Here is a 17,176-nt window from a genome sequence, read left to right on the forward strand (position 1 = left end):
GTTGGTGTGATCAATGGATGTTTGTATTTGCTCCCTTATCTGTTTATTGGTATCATCAATGGTTGCCTGTATTTGCTCTGTTATCTGTTTGTTGGAATGATCCATTTTTGCCTGTATTTTCTTATTTGGGTCATTCTTGAATTCACAGATCATGTTAGTTATGAACCTTTTGAACTCTTCTCTGACATTTTGTCAACTGTGCTGTCCATGGGTTCTGTTATTGTAGTATCCTGGGTTTTAGGGGGCAGTTTCCTCCCTTGTTGTTTCATGTTGTCTATATGATTTCCTTACTTGCAGTGTGGCTCTGAGGTGTTACAGATTCTACTCCATAATCTTGTAAGTATCTGTGCAGATATATCTGTATCTCACCTTGGTGTTAGGCTTCCAGACCCTGATGGTGTCCCAGGATGGATGTTACTGCAACTATAGGTGGTGGTGGCAATAGCAGGAGGTAACTTGAAATAGCAGAGGAGGTGCCCCAAGATGGATGCAGCATCTTTCAGAGATGGGGCTGAAAAGGTGGGCCTTACACTGACTTTAGGATGCCTGTTCCAAGATGCAGCTGCTTCTAAGCCCTGTCTGTTGTCCCAGGGTAGAGGCTACTGCATGGGGAAGGCTATGGAGATGGGTATAGTGTCTTAAGATGGAAGTGGGTTAGACCTGGGTTCCAAGGTTGTGCTGGTGGGGTTTTGTAAACCCAAGGTTACCTGGAGCCTGTCTTTTGCACAGGTCAGCGAGGCAGGTCTAGCCTGAGCCTCAGCTCCATTGGGTAACTACCAGTGGTGAGCTGGACTTGGGCCTACAATGGATCTGGGCTCCCACACAGGTCAGCAAGGTGAATTTGGGCTGAGCCTGAGCTCCAGCCGGTGTCTCAATAGGTATGATTTTGAAGAGTTAGTTTATTGCAAACTCAACATTAGACCCCATTCTCATGATATAATTTCAAACATAGAGAAATGATATTCAGCATGAAAAAGTGTATTAATCATTGCCATTAGTAAATTGTATAATAGATCTCCAGTCTTTATAAGTTAGAGTTTTTGCCAGATTTGTTTGATTTCTGTCACACACTGGTCAATAGACACATGCAAATGCAAATTTTGTCTACTAAAATGAATGAGAAATTGAGGTTTGGGATCACGGCAGTAAGCAGGCTTTTGCCTGAAAGGAACCCTTTCAGAGTAACCTGGGGCTTCCTTTGGGCCACAATTAGTGCACCAGCAATTCTGCATTGAACAGGTCTGAACTACTCATTCACTCTCTTCTGAAAGAGCCACTTGATCCTAAAAGAACCGTTATAAACAGCATTGATTTAACAGTTGAATGGAAAATGTTCAGTTTAGTTTTCCCATGTGGGCATTACCTATACATCTCATTTATAGGGCTTAGTAATTGTGTGTGTGTGTGTGTGTGTGTGTGCGCGCGCGTGGACACGCACACACATGCACACACATTGAGCACACTTTCACTTTGCAGTTCTATTAGTTCATTCAAGTTATTGCTTGGGACCTATTGTAAGCCCTGGGGATACCATGTATGACCTCTGACCTCTGAGAATTCAGTGACTGGTGGAGGAGAAAGGCATCCAAACATAAGCTTCACATATATTGTGTAGGAAATGTCATAGAAATAGGAAAGAAACAATTAAATGTGGGAGTATCTAAGAAAGTGAACTAACCCTGAGGATGCAGCAAAGTTTAGCTAGGGTAAGAATTCTCCATTTCTCTGTAGTATAGGCTGCAGCATTGGATTCAGAGCCACAGGCATCTTTTTACTAACTTTGAGTATTCTTTGCTATGCAGCCTCACTCTTCTCATCTACAAAGTGAGGTTTGCAGTTTCACTTTGCAGCTTTATTCACAGGGAGCAGCAAATAGCTCCTTCCTATCTTTTCAGCATGGGCCCAGTGTGGCAAAGAAGCACATTTCAGACTATTAGATGGAAGGAGAGATCGGTTTTTTGTGGGGTTGCATGGGGACAGGGCTTCCTTCTGAATGAGAGCTAGGAAAACAGTGTACCTGGGTCAACTATTGTCCCGCTCCCCCTGGGAGTCCGTTTGGACAATGGATAGTGTATCTTTTCCCAGCACAGCCTTTGCATATTTTACTGTCTTTACAAGTTGACTGTGGAGTCTGGTCAAATTACATACTTCTTCAGACTGCTTTTTACAGGGAGTTTCAGCACTTTGTACTACTAAGATATCTAGGATTCTCTCCCAATGGACAAGCAAAATGTTGATGCTTATGCATAATATATGCCTAATTTCTTAGAGCATGGAGCACTTTACCTTTTGATAACATTGTGTGTATATACCTGCAGCCACCACAAGTGGACCTTGTGTCCTAAAATAATCTTAAACCATCGAAATGGTGCATATGTGGGAGAGGGAGTGTTAAAACTAAGCATAACTAATTACTATGTGTAACTCTTTGGGACTTTTGGTTTTAGAACCAAATGGAACTTAGTATAGAGCTCTCAGACTACCAGTGGTGATTTTAGCCAGTGACTGTCAGACCTATGTGCTTCTTGAAATTTGGAGCACAAGGTCACTCCTCATAATTGTGGATGCAGGTGTTAACTCACTTGCCTGATGTAGCAGCAGGAAAGACAAGACCCCTGTGTGGATGGGAAGGTTTCTTGACAGATTTCCCAAATGGAAACCCCACTGAGAACCACAGTTCCCCAACACCCATTGCTGGCTTGATTGTTATAGAAAAGTGGCGGAGCACCAAAGCTTGTGTGCCTTTGTTTCCTCCAGGAGAGAAACCCTACAAGTGTACCTGGGAAGGCTGCACCTGGAAGTTTGCGCGCTCCGATGAACTGACGCGGCATTACCGCAAGCACACGGGAGTGAAGCCCTTCAAGTGCGCGGACTGTGATCGCAGCTTCTCCCGGTCAGACCACTTGGCCCTGCACCGCCGGAGGCACATGCTGGTGTGAGGACCGCTCGCTGTCCAGCTGGGCGGAAGAGCTGGATCTCTTAGCGGCACCCAATTCAGCAGGGCTGAATTCCCTTCACAGTGTTAACTCACAAGGGCATCACCATCCCACGATGTCTGAAATCAGAGCAGGAACAAGAAGGAACACTTCTTTCGGTCTGAAGGTAACCCCCACCTTGACTACGCGAGAGACGGCTTCACCCTGACATGGGAGTTCAGCCACAAAAATGCTGAAGAGACAGGCATTGATTGTTTTCTGTGCTGTGTCCTCTGCCATTTACAGATGTTTGTAGCTTGTACATTTTCTGAGCTGTCAGACAGTTTTGTCATTGAGATCTTAAAGGTCATCTACCACAAATTGATGGCTAGAGCAATTTGGATTTGGATGATTTTTCAATTTGGATGATTCTCTCATCACGCCCCCCCCCACTGCCCCCCACCCCACCTTTAACCCCCTTTTACAAAAAAAGATTAGTTCTTAGCTAAGTAAGCTAGAACCCACATCCAGTCTGTTACCAGCAAGCAGCATGAAAGTGGGAAGGAAGAAGTTGTTGGAGAGGTTCCATTACCTGAAAATAAAGGCCCTTGATTCAAGCAGGCCCTTGCAATAGCGATGGCAGCAACTAGATGTCCCTCGCAACTTGTCATCATGCCATGCCCTGAAGAAAACCAACATTGAATCTCTCATTTGTTTGTCGTTGATTGTTTCTGTTTCGTTTGATTCTGTTTTGTTCATCTGTTTGAGCAGAGGGGCAGCGACATTTCAGTTGAAGTCTAGTCCTGGTCTCTGCCCTGGCATGGACTGGCACCAAGGTGTTCTGTAGTTGAATAGGAAGAGCCTGTCTAAAAAACCTACTGCCCCACTTCAAATCGCAGTGTTCTGTCACCTAGGCATCATCTCTTCCTGCCCCCAGTGTTTGATTACAAGGAATCAGGGGAAAAAACTTTCTTAGACACACTGGCACCAACGTAAGAGGTGGGGCTGCCCAGGCAAAGTCAGTGAACATGAAAAATCAGACAAAGCAGAGATGGAAATAATGCACCCCTTGAGGAGAAAAGCAATAATGAATAAAAGGACTTTCCTACAATAACTTCACTGAGGACTCACGTTACCAGTTTTCATACTTACTAAAGGGATTGTAAAAAACACCCCAGCATTTTAGGTGTCTTGGTTACATTTATGGCACTGAGGTAATCTTTCTGCTGCTGTTTGCCCTGCTCGGTTGAGTATCACAATTAAAGATTATGCTCCCCCTTTCTTGTTTGAAAACAGTTATTTGGTGACTAGAAAGGCAACAGAGGCACAGCCAGGAATTAGCTCTTCAGTTAATGGGTCAGTTCTTGGAATTGAATCTGTGGAAAGGGAATGGTCCCGCCGAAGGCCTGCCATGGTGCTAAGTTTCCTCTGTTGGAGAGCCAAGGATAAGTCTCTCCAATAGGTTCTTCTGTACATTTCATTTTCTAAACTGTACCAGGACCCACTGGTCCTGCATTGGCATCTGCAGGGATATTGAACTTACTCATCCTGTCACGAGGATGAGAGGAAAGTAGAATCCCACCAACCCCCTAAAATTGTGAACCTTTTGCAACTAGCAAAACATACAGGAAACAAAGCAATACATCATCAACAAGCAGTCTTTCAGAAAAACTAGCATATTTTTGTCCCCACTAAAAGACATTTTCCTGCCCAGCTTTATGTGGCTAAGGGGCTTGTTGAGATTTTTTTGTTGTTGTTGATGTTGTTGTTATTGTCATTAGGATTTTTTATAGCTTAGATATAAAAGGTCTCCAGCACAGACCTTTGCAATATATTTTAATTACAGACACTTGATTTGGGGAATTGCACAAATTAACCTCACAATATTTCTAGCTCATTTTTAAATGTTTGAACATTCTGAAATAGTTGCCGGTGACAAAATTATTCTTTTTAGGATCATCTTCTAATTCAAATAATCATCTTATTCTGATGAAGCAAGAACTATGAACATTTCAACAAGGACAATTTGTGTTAGATGGTATTAAAAGAATTTTAACAAATGATTGAAGCAACAGTGTAAAGAGTTTCAGGTCAAATTCTGACTTCAAAAATATGTGTTCTCTGTTTTCTGCCAGGCCTGAAAAACACATCGGGCAATTTCCCTCCAACAAGGGCTGCAATTCTATTGATAAATAGCTTCTTTAACTACACAATCTGCTACCCACCAACCAGTGGGTTTTCTACCAACTGGAACATTTTTTATCTGTACTGTATGCAACTCACTTCTCATTGCCTGTGACCATTCAGAATAGAAAAGGTTTCTTGATGCATGCCAGCACTGGTCAGTGGCAAAGAACAGAGAGGGGCTAACACAGCCATGAACCCAGAACCTAGCTGGCAGGTCAGGGGATCACTCAAGGGAAGTGTAGATTTGAGTTAGTTCTGCCTACTCTCAAAAGAAGAGCCAGTCCAGTTCATGTCCTCTCTCCACCAGCACCCCCTCCCCCTGCTCCCAGCAAGCAAAGTCTTGAGAGTACTGTAGGTAGACATGGTTTTTAGAATTCATTAAACTGACAGTGGAAGCTTCCTAAATGACAGCTTGATTTAAATTTAGCAAAGAGCTCTCTAACAACATAGGAAAGATGTAGGGAAGTGAGCTTTTCTCCTTACCCTCTGGTAGTGGAAATCAGAATGAAATGGCGAGTTAACTGATAAAAACCTGTCAGCATCTCACCATCTCCCCCTCTCCACAGAGCAGTACTTCTAAGAAGGGAGCCAAGGACAAGTAAGTGAATGAGTTCCTGATCTACCCCAGGAACTGAAGCATATTGGGGCTTGTTTTGGAATATAGAAAATTCACCTTGGTGAGTTTCCTAAAGATGTTTCCCCATGTTAAGGAAAGTGGTTTGGGATAGAAGGAAATGCGATATGTATAGGCATAGAAAAGTCACCATACCATCTCATGTGCATTTCTAGCCTCTTTTGAAAAGCACAGTGCATGATGAACTATAGAAAAGGGACCGAATCCCAAAGGACTTAGCAGCTGTTCCCTAAGTAGAAACATTCTTTGGTTTTAAATTTGAAGCTGTTGGATTTGCAGCTAGGGATATGTGCATGGTTGGGAACTTTGATACGCACAGCTGTAATTTTTAAGAAGCTGCAGGAGACCTGACATTCTTTTTTTTTTTTTTTTTTTTTTTTTTTGCATTTTAGAGATTGATTACAAGGGAGTTGGGGGATTTGAAAAGTTAGAATGTTTTAGTAGAGTCCTTTTTAGTCTGATCTTGTTGGGAGAGAGATTCACGCTTCCCCATCCACCTCCAATCTCCTCTGTCCATTTTATGTGGACTGTGTTGATAACTTGTCTTAAGTTCTATTAAGGCATCTAGATGGAGATTCCTAATGGCTTTACCATAAAGATTATACTCCTGTCTTTACAAAACACATAGGGTTTTTTGTTTGTTTGTTTGTTTGTTTTCAAAGACAAGTAAATACCAATAATATAAACCACCTTTTAAAAAAAAAGCACTTTTTATTCACTTTAAAGTTTAAGTGGGAAATAGGAAGATGAATTGTCAGGGGGGAAAAATACTTAAAAAATGCTGCAGTGTTTACAAATGCCAGTTCTAGTTGATTAGAAGGGCTGTTTCCATCATGGATGAAATTTGGAATAGCTTATGCAAAGATTGTGTTCATTTTGATATGACTTGTTTTAATTTCAAATCGCCATTTGTGTTTTAAACATAAATATAATTCTGCACTTTGAAATCAGTTCACTAGAATAACATGTATATGGATAAAGATGCAGTATTCCATATTCTGTACTTTATTTATTATACTTACCAAAGCTGCAATTGAATAAATCTGGTGAGGTGAGGCCTTCAATTGTATTAATATGCCTTTGTTATGCTGTTGTGACTGCTTAGAAATGTAGCAGTGGTGTTGTAATGAAGCTGTCTTAACATGGATAATGAGGATGCACAGAATTCAAGCAGTATCAATGCCAGCATCCATGCTATGGTCTGCATCAAAGGGATTGAATATGAGGTGACTCTGAGGAAGCATAATAGGCCCAGGAAGCCTTAATTTTCATAATTCATTATCCACTCTTCAAATTTGCTCTTTACCAATGCCTGTCAATTTTTGGGAGTAAATGTATTCTGTTAAATCATCATTGACCAAATCTCTTCCTTTAGTTTTTCTGAGGTAGTGCATTCCATGAAATGGTCTTTCCAATTTGAGTCAGTTTCCTTTAGGAAAGTAATTTGGTAAGCCACATCTCCCATACTTCTACTTGTCCCCACACTGCCTTCCACTTACCTGGACAGACTCTCTAACACCTGCACATGTGTATACATACCTGTATATGCAGCTGCCAGTGAGCTAATAAATATCAACAAAGAACTTTTTTAAAAGAAAAAAAAATTTGTAATAATCCATGCTATCTAGAAATGTAAGTTATTTACCTTATTAGGGAATCAGCTTATAATACTATATATGACTTTGCCTGCATTTTATAGTTAAGAAAATGTACATAAAAATTATAAATGCTATATTTTCACAGTTTCATTATAGAGTAATGTCTGTTTAGCAACCCATGTCCATTGGTATTTTAAATATGCTGAATATTGAGCAATTGCAATAGAAATTCAGATTTTCATAAGAAAATGAAATAGAAGGATACTGCATCTTTAAAAATAGAGTGAAGATATTTTACTGTATTCGTAACATATGCGATAGTGAAAAAAAGTATTTTCAAACATGCAAATTTTACAGAGGTTGTAAATAGTTTGATGAAGTATGTCGGGGGAAAGAGCTTCTAGTTTTCATCACAATAAAAAAACAAAAAAAAAAAAAAAAACCTTGTCCAGATATGCCTTGTGTATCTTACACACAGTTAGCGATATTGCCATGGGAATCCTGTCCCACTTTGTCAGAGCATATTCCTTGTGCTCTGTAACAGTGGAGTGGCCACTAGTCATGATTCAGCCAGGATGGTTTAAAACCCACTGAAGTCATTTTAAGTTGCTACAGACACACTGATTCCAAACTCACAATGTCTTTTCCTGAAAAAGGGAAACAGCTACACAAGATTTTACTTGTGTTAAAGAGGAGCATCTGGTGATTGTTCTGTCTTCTCAGTTATCTTCCTCCTCAACAAACTGGTTCTTGATCAAGAAAACCATACAAGTATTTATTCTTATTGAATTCTAGAGGGATTGCTTTTCAGTGTAGCTCATGTTGACAAGATTAAGTGCTGTGGAAATGGCTACATGCTCAACGAATCTATACTGGCATTAGAAATAAGCTAATGCCCATTTTTAGAAATGAACTAAATGCTGAAAGTGCCTGTCAATAATCATGACCAATGAGATATTCCTATACTTTTACACAGCAATAATTCTTCATCAGACTGGGTTTTTTCCTGCACATTTTGAAAACCTACACATAGAGTAAATATATGCATGTAATATATTGAATCTGTTCACATACCCATGAGGGGGGAACTTTTGTGTCTTTTAAGTATACCTTAATCTTCTTTGCAGTTAACATTTCTCAATCTGAGTTTCCTTACTTGAAGGATGTACAAATGCAAATATGAGCATCAGGTTATCATCAATGTACACTATGGCATATGGCAATTATACTTTTCAGATTAAAAATTATACTTTTCAGATTAAAAACTTGATTGTGATTTTCCCCAAACTTAAGAAACAGTGTGTATGGCTCAAAAAGTTTTGCTCAGTTAAAAATACCAATGTATTTAAAGCAAAACACTGAGGGATTTTTGTCTGCTTAATTTATCCACTCATATCAAATGCACAAATCTATCTTTATATTTATTCACTCCCTTTTCCTAATATTTCCTGTTTTCATGTAAGAACCATTTGGGGATGAATTCTGACAAAATCATTTCTCCCCCAAAAGTCTACTGAAGTACTGTTGATACTTGGTAAGCCTCGCCTTTAACCAATTTTGCAGTTAGTCCTGAAAATTGCGTGATCCACATCCAGCAGTTCACTAGTTTTTCCTAAAATTATTTTACTGCTAAAAGTGGAGTCATGGATATCAATGTACAGTGAACCCTGGAAATTCTCCAACCTTGCCATCCCAGAGCACAAATTCACCCAAACAAGCTGTTGAGGCTATCAGCAAAATTATACTCTTTCAGAGCCAAACATTTGCTAAGAGCAATTTTAAAAGTATGAGTGATTAAACCCTCAGGCAGTGTAGACAACCGCGATGGACAGCAATCTCCAGGCCTAGACCACAGGCCTACAGAACCATCGGCTGTTTCTTCCTCCAAGTTTTAGACAGGAGGAAAGGAAGAAGGAAATGCAACAGGATAGAGGATGAAATAACCAATTAAGTGTCAAAGAAAGGCTGCTGAGTTCCTTAGTCCCACTGACATCTTCTGATTGGGCTTCATTCCACATGTTGTCTGCAAGTATTAAAATACCTTGAAAGTGCAAAAATTCAGCAAACCATGGCAAGAATAACTATTCTCTCTTAAACACTACATGCCAAGCACTGTGCTAGGCGATTTTTAGACACATTACCTCTAATCTGTATGATGAATTCACATATTATGAATGGGAAACTGAGGCACAAGAGGGTTGCTGAGACACCTGTGTATACACACACACACACACACACACACACACACACAAATGTAAATGGCAGAGTGGGAATGTGAAGCCACCTCTCTCTGGCTCTGAAGCCCTTATCCTTTCCACTGTACCTCACTGCACACGTTCCCAGCAACCACCTTTTCATACTCCCAATTAAGTTTTATTATAGATACTCTGCACAAGTATTTATCATTTTGCAAGTAAAATATCAGGATATGATGATTCATGATTTGACGATGGTGCAGAGTGTTTGAAATCAGCCCTCTCCTGGAAATTTATGAAGAATCATTATAAACAAATAGCAGCCACCAGATGTCTCTCTGACTTGTCACTTTATTCCCAAATGTTTGGCCTGGAGCTCCAGAATTATTACAACCCCTCCTTACTTAGTAACATTTTAGCCCAAGATGGTTTTTCTCAGTTCTACACATTTCTTTGCATCTATAGGAAATGCCTGCTAGAGTCTGCTTAAGGTGGGTTGGAGATGCTCACCTCCATGGAGCTAGTTAATACCAGAGCCTGCTCTTGCAGGTGTTAATGGGGTGGCGATCACAAACATTGAGATGATGATCAATGGTTGATTCCTTTTCAGTTTTCTCTCTTAATGGCACTGCCTTGGAATGTTTTAAATAGTCTTATAAATAATTTGTTTATAGTATTGTTGTTAGCTTAATTGAGTTTTATGTGAGAAGCTGTCCAACATCAGAGAAATAAAATCCCTACCCTCTGTATAAAGCAAGGTCTCTGACAGTATTGATTCATGGAAATACTAATGGACTTCAAAAACATTAAGAGAATGTCATTTCTCATAGTGTTTCTGTTTCTGAAAATGAATCTCCTGAATTATGATCTTTCTCCCTGTTAGTTGGCTCGGGGGGAGAGATAAAACCTGCATTAACAAATTCTGAAAGCAAGTGTTCTGTGCACACAACCTATTGCAGATGGGGCCTCTTCTCAGTTAATTGGGTTTCACCAGCAGTAATTTCCCAATGACAAAACAACCACTTTAAGTGAGTTGAAAGAGATGAAAGGTGGAAACAGTCACATCAATACTTTTTCTTTTTTGGATTTCATCTCTAGAAATTTGCAGCATTTCAGACATCGGAGTCTGCTCTTGGCGTAAACCAAGGACCAGTACCTTCTGGTCTGAATTATTCTCTCACTTTCCCCAAAGAAGGTTAACCAAGACTTTCGCAGAGATTCATTTTTGTCAAGAATGAGGTGAATAGAAGGATAGCATATGGGCCAAAATCTAGTAACAAAAGTGTCCAAACAATCAAAAAGTAAGATATTTTAGAGATCTACTGACATCTTCCCTTTCTGCTTATTTCTTGCTCCAAAGATACAACATAAAACATTATAGAAAATCATTTGACCCTACTTGGGTTTCTAGTTTTCTATGGCAGAATTTTGTGATTACATCCAACCATAGGATATGTTTTGTTCCTCAAACTTTATTACATCGGATGGGTATTGTTGAACTGGGGCACTGGTGCCTATTTGCAAGGCTCTTTCCTATCAACTTGTCTGTCCACAGTTTGTTGTGTTTAAGGATTCATTTTTTAAAAAATCACCGTCTCCCCCACGGGACAGTGGCTGTATTGTTTTGTTCATGTCTATGTGGGACACATTGCATCACATGGCAAACCAACTCTGTGGATGTGAGATAACCACTTAACAAAACCAGCTTGAAAACATTGTCTTATGTATTATGTCATCCTGCATCATAATGCAATTATGTGTATCATGATCATTTTTAAAAAGAGAAACCAGCAAATTCATGTTTGTCCATAGAAGAATGTACTCAGAACTTTCTGTGTTTGTGAAACGATGAGAACAGACCACCTTTAAGATACCCACCTGCCACTTAAAATGACTTAGTTATAATTAGTAGTAGTCTAGACGTTGCTCTTGGTGTGTGGGGGTCAATTCCAATGTCATATTCTTTTGAATAAATCTCTCAAGTCATATTTGAAAAAAATACACAGGACTAAAGACAACATCATCTTTGGCCAAATCAAGCAGGCATTTCTTTTCTTTTCCTTGACACTTAGCTCATTATACATGGTGATTAAATCACAGGATCTTTCTGTGTAAAAATACAAAAACATCCTTTAGTTTACAAAACAGTTATTCTAGGCTTGAAGCCTCTGAACAGCAAATTGAATTGATGGGCTGCGTCTGATTCACTTGATGGGTGTAATTTTACAAATATTCCTGGGTCTCTGACCCCGGAGAGCTAGAGTGCCCAGAGGAGAACACACAATTAAAGAATAATCTCCCCCCTCCCCAATGATGCTGGCAAACAAGTGTGTTGAGTTCTTAAATCTTTGTTTGGTTTTCTGTTCAGAGTTTTAATTGCAAATGAATTTATTTCTCCAGCTTAAAGATCTAATTTCCTAATAGTTTTCCTCTGCATTTATATACTCTGTAGTGTTTAGGCAACCCCTGTTATAAGTTTATTAATATTATGTAAGTGTTGTTCTTGTATTTATGTATAGTGTATGTATTGTAAATATACTCAGAGCTTTTTTCCTTTTACTGTAAAATTGTGATTTTTTTTTTGGCCCTATGATAATGTAAAGGGAGACCCTCCTAATGAGATTCTCTCAGAGGACGATTATTCCAGTCTATTCTCAGAGATTTAAATGAACAAGTGTTATCGTTTTTAATGGTGTCTCAGACATATTCTGTTGGTGCATTGCTTTTCTGTATTCAACTTTCCTATGAATTGAGCTGTGAACCGAAATAGAGTTTAAACCTTTAACTGTATGCATTTGTATAATTATCTGAATGAAGGCATGAAGGTTAAATAAAGCATTTTGTATGGAACAAAACTCCCTAATTATTACTAAGGCTGACTCAGACACTTTGGAAATCATAGTTATTAACCGTTCTAATTAAACCTTTGTTATGAAAAGTTTTACTACTTGTGTATAGTAATTTGAAACATGGAACAAGATAGAATCTATACCAAAAAAAAAAGAAAAATGAAAAATATTTTTATGAAAGCCAGCACCTCTGTAGAAGGGATCCCCAACTTAATATTTTACTGAACATAAAACTAAAAAGCAGTTCAGAAATTTCAAGTCATAGGAATGGAACCTCTTTCAAAGCCCAGAGTCTAGTCCTCATGAATGATGATTTCTTCAGACTTTGTGTATCATGGAAGTACAAAATGATATATGTAGCACATGCGAAAGCTTGCTGATTTCCGTAGGGTTTTTTTTTTTTTTTAAGAAAATTGGACCTATAGAAGGCTTTGAAAATAGGCCATTAATGAGTAGAATGTCTTTTTCAACTATTTCATTTGAAAACTCTTCAAGTTTCTTACTCTAGTATGTCTTTCAATTGAAGACATAGAAGACCATGCCACCACAGGAATGGTGTCAATGCTACCAGGCAGGGTCCTCAGCATTGTATTTGTTCCCTTTATTCATTACAAAACTCTTGAGTCTATCCATTTTCTGACTTTTACAAACGAAAGAGTGAGGCCCTGTGTGTAGGCAATTTTCCCAGTTCATCTGGTTGCAGGATGAATGCTCTTCTCCACTAAAAGGGATGTAGGTCAAAAAAAAAAAAAAAAAAATGGAGAAAGTATGGGAGGTGGCCACGAGGAATGAAGTGGGAGAGGATTCATTATGGTGAGCTCAGAGAAGCATCCAGCAGACACCTTTGACCATGCATGTACAAATACATATAAGCCCTGCCAAATATCACCCTTCATTTCATAGCGAGCAATAATCAGAGACTGAAATAGATTCTGGCTCAATTGACAACAGACTTGAATCCATTTCCAAATGAACACTGAGTTCTGTGACATTGTTCTGTTGCATTTAGAGACTGGGCTGCCCCTCCCTGTTGCCTCCCAGCAGAGCCCACCCCTTCCCATCACTAGGAGATTAGATGCAAGGTTGCTTTGCTTTTCCCAGGCCAGTCCTGCTCCATCATTACAGAGGGGTCTTTTTTGTCTCCCTTGATACCGGGGACTGAACTCAGGGGCCCTTGACCACTGAACCATATCCCCAACCCTTTTTGTATTTTGTCTAGAGAGAGGGTCTGAGTTGCTTAGTGCCTCGCTAAGTTGCTGAGGCTGGCTTTGAACTCACGATCCTCCTGCCTCGGCCTCCTGAGCCACTGTACAGAGGGGTCTTGCAGAGGACATTTCCTCCCAACTAAAGCCTACTAGATACTCTCCTGGTAATCATAATACCTGCCTCACAGCAGCAATGACTCATTAAAAGATTATTCATTTCTTAAACGTTGAGGCAAGTAAACTTTTAAAGTCTATTTTTACTAAATCATTTGTACAGCTTTTAATCGTGCCATTTTAGAAATATTCACTTAAGGAAGAGGCCAATAAATTACAAGAGTTTATCTAGTTCTGCACTCTCGTGAGGTGACGCAAGGCTACATCTAATCATTCAGTCACTTCATTTTGGATACGGCTTTGTAGCAAAATGTCAAGTTAGATATTAGATTTATTTGTCTTTGACCTATTTCCTAAGAGTTCTCTGCAGGCCACACAAGGAGCAAGTCAACTTTCCAGCTTGGTTTTTATGTATATTTCACTTCACCCCAAGAGACTGTCATACAGTAGACCAATGAGACAAACCTTATAGAATGTGTCACCTGATATTGTTGTACTCTCAAGGTCATTTGTTGGTTGATATTTCTTCTACCCAGTGATTCTGGGATGCTTCAACAATAGCTGGGATGATGTAGGTCCTTATAATCCGGTAACTTCCTCAGGCCTCCCCTTGGGTGTTTGACCACAACTAACGTTTCTCATCTAAACATTGAAGGCTTCGTTGCTTCTCATTTGTTCCAATTTTATGACTGGGAAACAACAGCATGAGATAGTTAAAACTACAGAACAGCAATGTGCTTAAGATTAGGATACCTTGGGACTTTATCAAAAAAAAAAAAAAAAACCACTTCAGTGCTAAAACAAAATCATATTGCCTAAAAAAAAGATCATTTTAGTCCCAAATGACCACTTAGGGTTTTCATAATATATAGTGCATTGTCTTCCCACCAAAGTTACATGGTTTCCTTCAACACAATGAGCTTCTTGTGCTTTGTTCCTGTGCTGTCTGGATTTAATATATCTCTTTCCCAACAGTGTAATAAGTATAATTTACATCACTTCCTGTTTAGTCTAAATTCACCAATGAACGCCCACACAGCATACACTAGAGTGCTTGTGTATTCCTGAAATAAATCACATTCTCCTTATACAGGAACAACTTTTGTATGATCTCTTGTTTTATAATTTCACTATGTTTCTGTGTGTGTGTGTGTGTGTGTGTGTGTGTGTGTGTGCGTGCGCACGCGCACGTGAGAGAGAAAGAGAGATCCAGTTTTACAAAGCTATGATGACATCAGTAACATCAAGCTTAACCAAGCCTCCTAAAACCAGGTTGGCTCAGGAAACCCTCAGAACAATTTAAATGGGCACATGGACATCGTGAGAGCCGCTTTGTGTTATTGCAGCTACTTTACATGCACATATAATCTGTAATCTTGAAGAGGACCACGAGACACTGATAGTCTCTGCCATGAGCCACCAGGGTGCCCAGATCCCTCAGAACTTTCAATCTGTCCCAAAGATCCAGATCAGTTCAACATCAGGGGTGGCCATGTCGTGGCTTTTGACTCTTCTGCAGTCAAGCTTGACTAAAGACCAGGTCATGAAGGGGATGTGACCCCTGAACACTTGGATTGATGTTGCCTGTGCATGTTCCATTGCTCAATTAGAGTCTGTGACCCCTACATCACCCTCCAGGGTTGACTTGGAGCCATTGTTTTAAAATATGTTCAGGATCAATCCAAATAGTCATTTGAGCGCTGAGGTTGTCTTTTTTATAGTTCATGTGTTAATATTACCTGTTTCAAATGAGCAGTGAAATTATACTTGATATATCTTTTAAAAATGGGGGAAATGGTTAGGAAATTGCATGGTCTATTCTGTTCAACCACTCAGCAGAAATCCATCTTATTTTAGTTATTAATGGAAATTTTTATATGCATCAAAGAAGGAAAAGCACATATTTGAGCCATTCTTTTGGGAAAACATTATTACTGATTGATAATGGGGTATAGAACATTATACCTTGGACAAACTTCTTGACCTCAAGGATGTTACAGCCTATTAGAGTAGGTAGATAAATATAGAATTCCTCTAAATTAAATAGATAGGCACCAACAGAGCTGACTGAAGTAGTATGGAAATTTAAAGAAAACGGAGGAGCTCTGTAACACAGGTCATACACTGAGGCTCCAGGTCTGGAGATGTACATTGTATGTAGATGCTCAGATCTTAATTCTTTGCTCCATGTAAGATCGAAGTCCTCCAAAGGATTTTGGTGGACTTTGAGTGCAACACTGGGAACCAGGGAGGCAGGGGTGCTTGATGGCCATAGTCACCGCACTCCTGGCTTTTTTTTTGCGGGGGGAGAGGGAGCAACCCGGGATTGAACTCAGTGGCACTTGACCACTAAGCCACATTCTCAGCCCTATTTTGTATTTAGAGACAGGGTCTCAGTGAGTTGCTTAGTGCTTCACTTTCTCTGAGGCTGGCTTTGAACTCAGGATTCTCCTGCCTCAGCCTCCTAGTATATATATATGTAATCCCTGGGATTACAGGTGTGCGCCACCACACCTGGCTCACTCCTGGCTTTTATGGGTCACTTCAAGTTTTGAGATGTGTCATCTCTGCTCCCATCCTGTCAGCCTCTTCCTTGGTTTATATAAGTGCCAGCAAATAAATTATGTATTCAGTTTGTAGACTGTAGTTTTGTGTCCCAAGAGTGGCAATAAAACCCATTTAGTGGGTGGAGATAAGTATTTTCAAAAATTAAAAGATAAAATAAGATGCTTTCAGAGAGGATCGAATGGAATGGTATGGAATGCAATGGGAGAGCACAGCAGATGACAAGTGGCTTTCAGTTATGTCTACATGGGCATGTGCATGACAAGAGACAGGACCCAATGCAAGAAACAAAGCTAGGAAACCTCTGGTTCCCTGGTCTATCCCTCCTCTTCCCCTGGCCAGCTTCTCCCAGGAAATGTCTAGGAGTGCTCATTTCTCACACTAAGCAGTTTCTCCATTGTGATGATTGATTTTATATGTCAAACTGGATGGACCCCAGGGTCCATATTTTTTTGTTAAACATAATTCTGAATGTTTCTATGAACATGTTTTTATTCTTGTCATTCTTTTAAAGTTTTTTTTATTTGTTCTTTTTATATATACATGACAATATAGTGTATTTTGACACATACATACAATGGTTGAGATTAACATTGAAATGGGTGGATTTTGAAAAAAGTAGATTAGATAACCCTCCATAATGTGGCTACATAGGCCTCATCAAAGCAGTTGAAGACCTGAGTTAGAACAAAGACTGACCTTCGCTGAGCAAGAAGGAATTCTGACAGCAAACTATCCTTGGACTTGTATTGTAACTACTCCATGAGCGTCCAGCCTGCCAGGCTACCCCATCAGACTTTGGACTTGGCAAGCTTCCACAATCATGTAAGTCAATTCTTTAAAATAAATAAATAAATGTGTGTGTGTGTGTGTGTGTGTGTGTGTGTGTGTGTATATATATATATATATATATA

General features: G+C 39.6%; 1 protein-coding gene across 2 annotated transcripts in view; it reads left to right on the plus strand.

Annotated features, from left to right (window-relative positions):
- Positions 1–12,397, plus strand: part of Klf12 (KLF transcription factor 12) — a 445,629-nt gene extending 433,232 nt beyond the window's left edge. For both annotated transcript variants that reach the window (XM_076872059.2, XM_076872060.2), the window contains one exon: positions 2,758–12,397. In XM_076872059.2, coding sequence (XP_076728174.1) covers positions 2,758–2,939 — 182 coding nt within the window. In that variant the 3' untranslated portion in view covers positions 2,940–12,397. The remainder of the gene's footprint in view (positions 1–2,757) is intronic.
- Positions 12,398–17,176: the final 4,779 nt, after the last annotated feature.

The sequence above is a fragment of the Callospermophilus lateralis genome, chromosome 12, assembly GCF_048772815.1.
Source record: "Callospermophilus lateralis isolate mCalLat2 chromosome 12, mCalLat2.hap1, whole genome shotgun sequence".
Lineage (NCBI taxonomy): Eukaryota > Metazoa > Chordata > Mammalia > Rodentia > Sciuridae > Callospermophilus > Callospermophilus lateralis.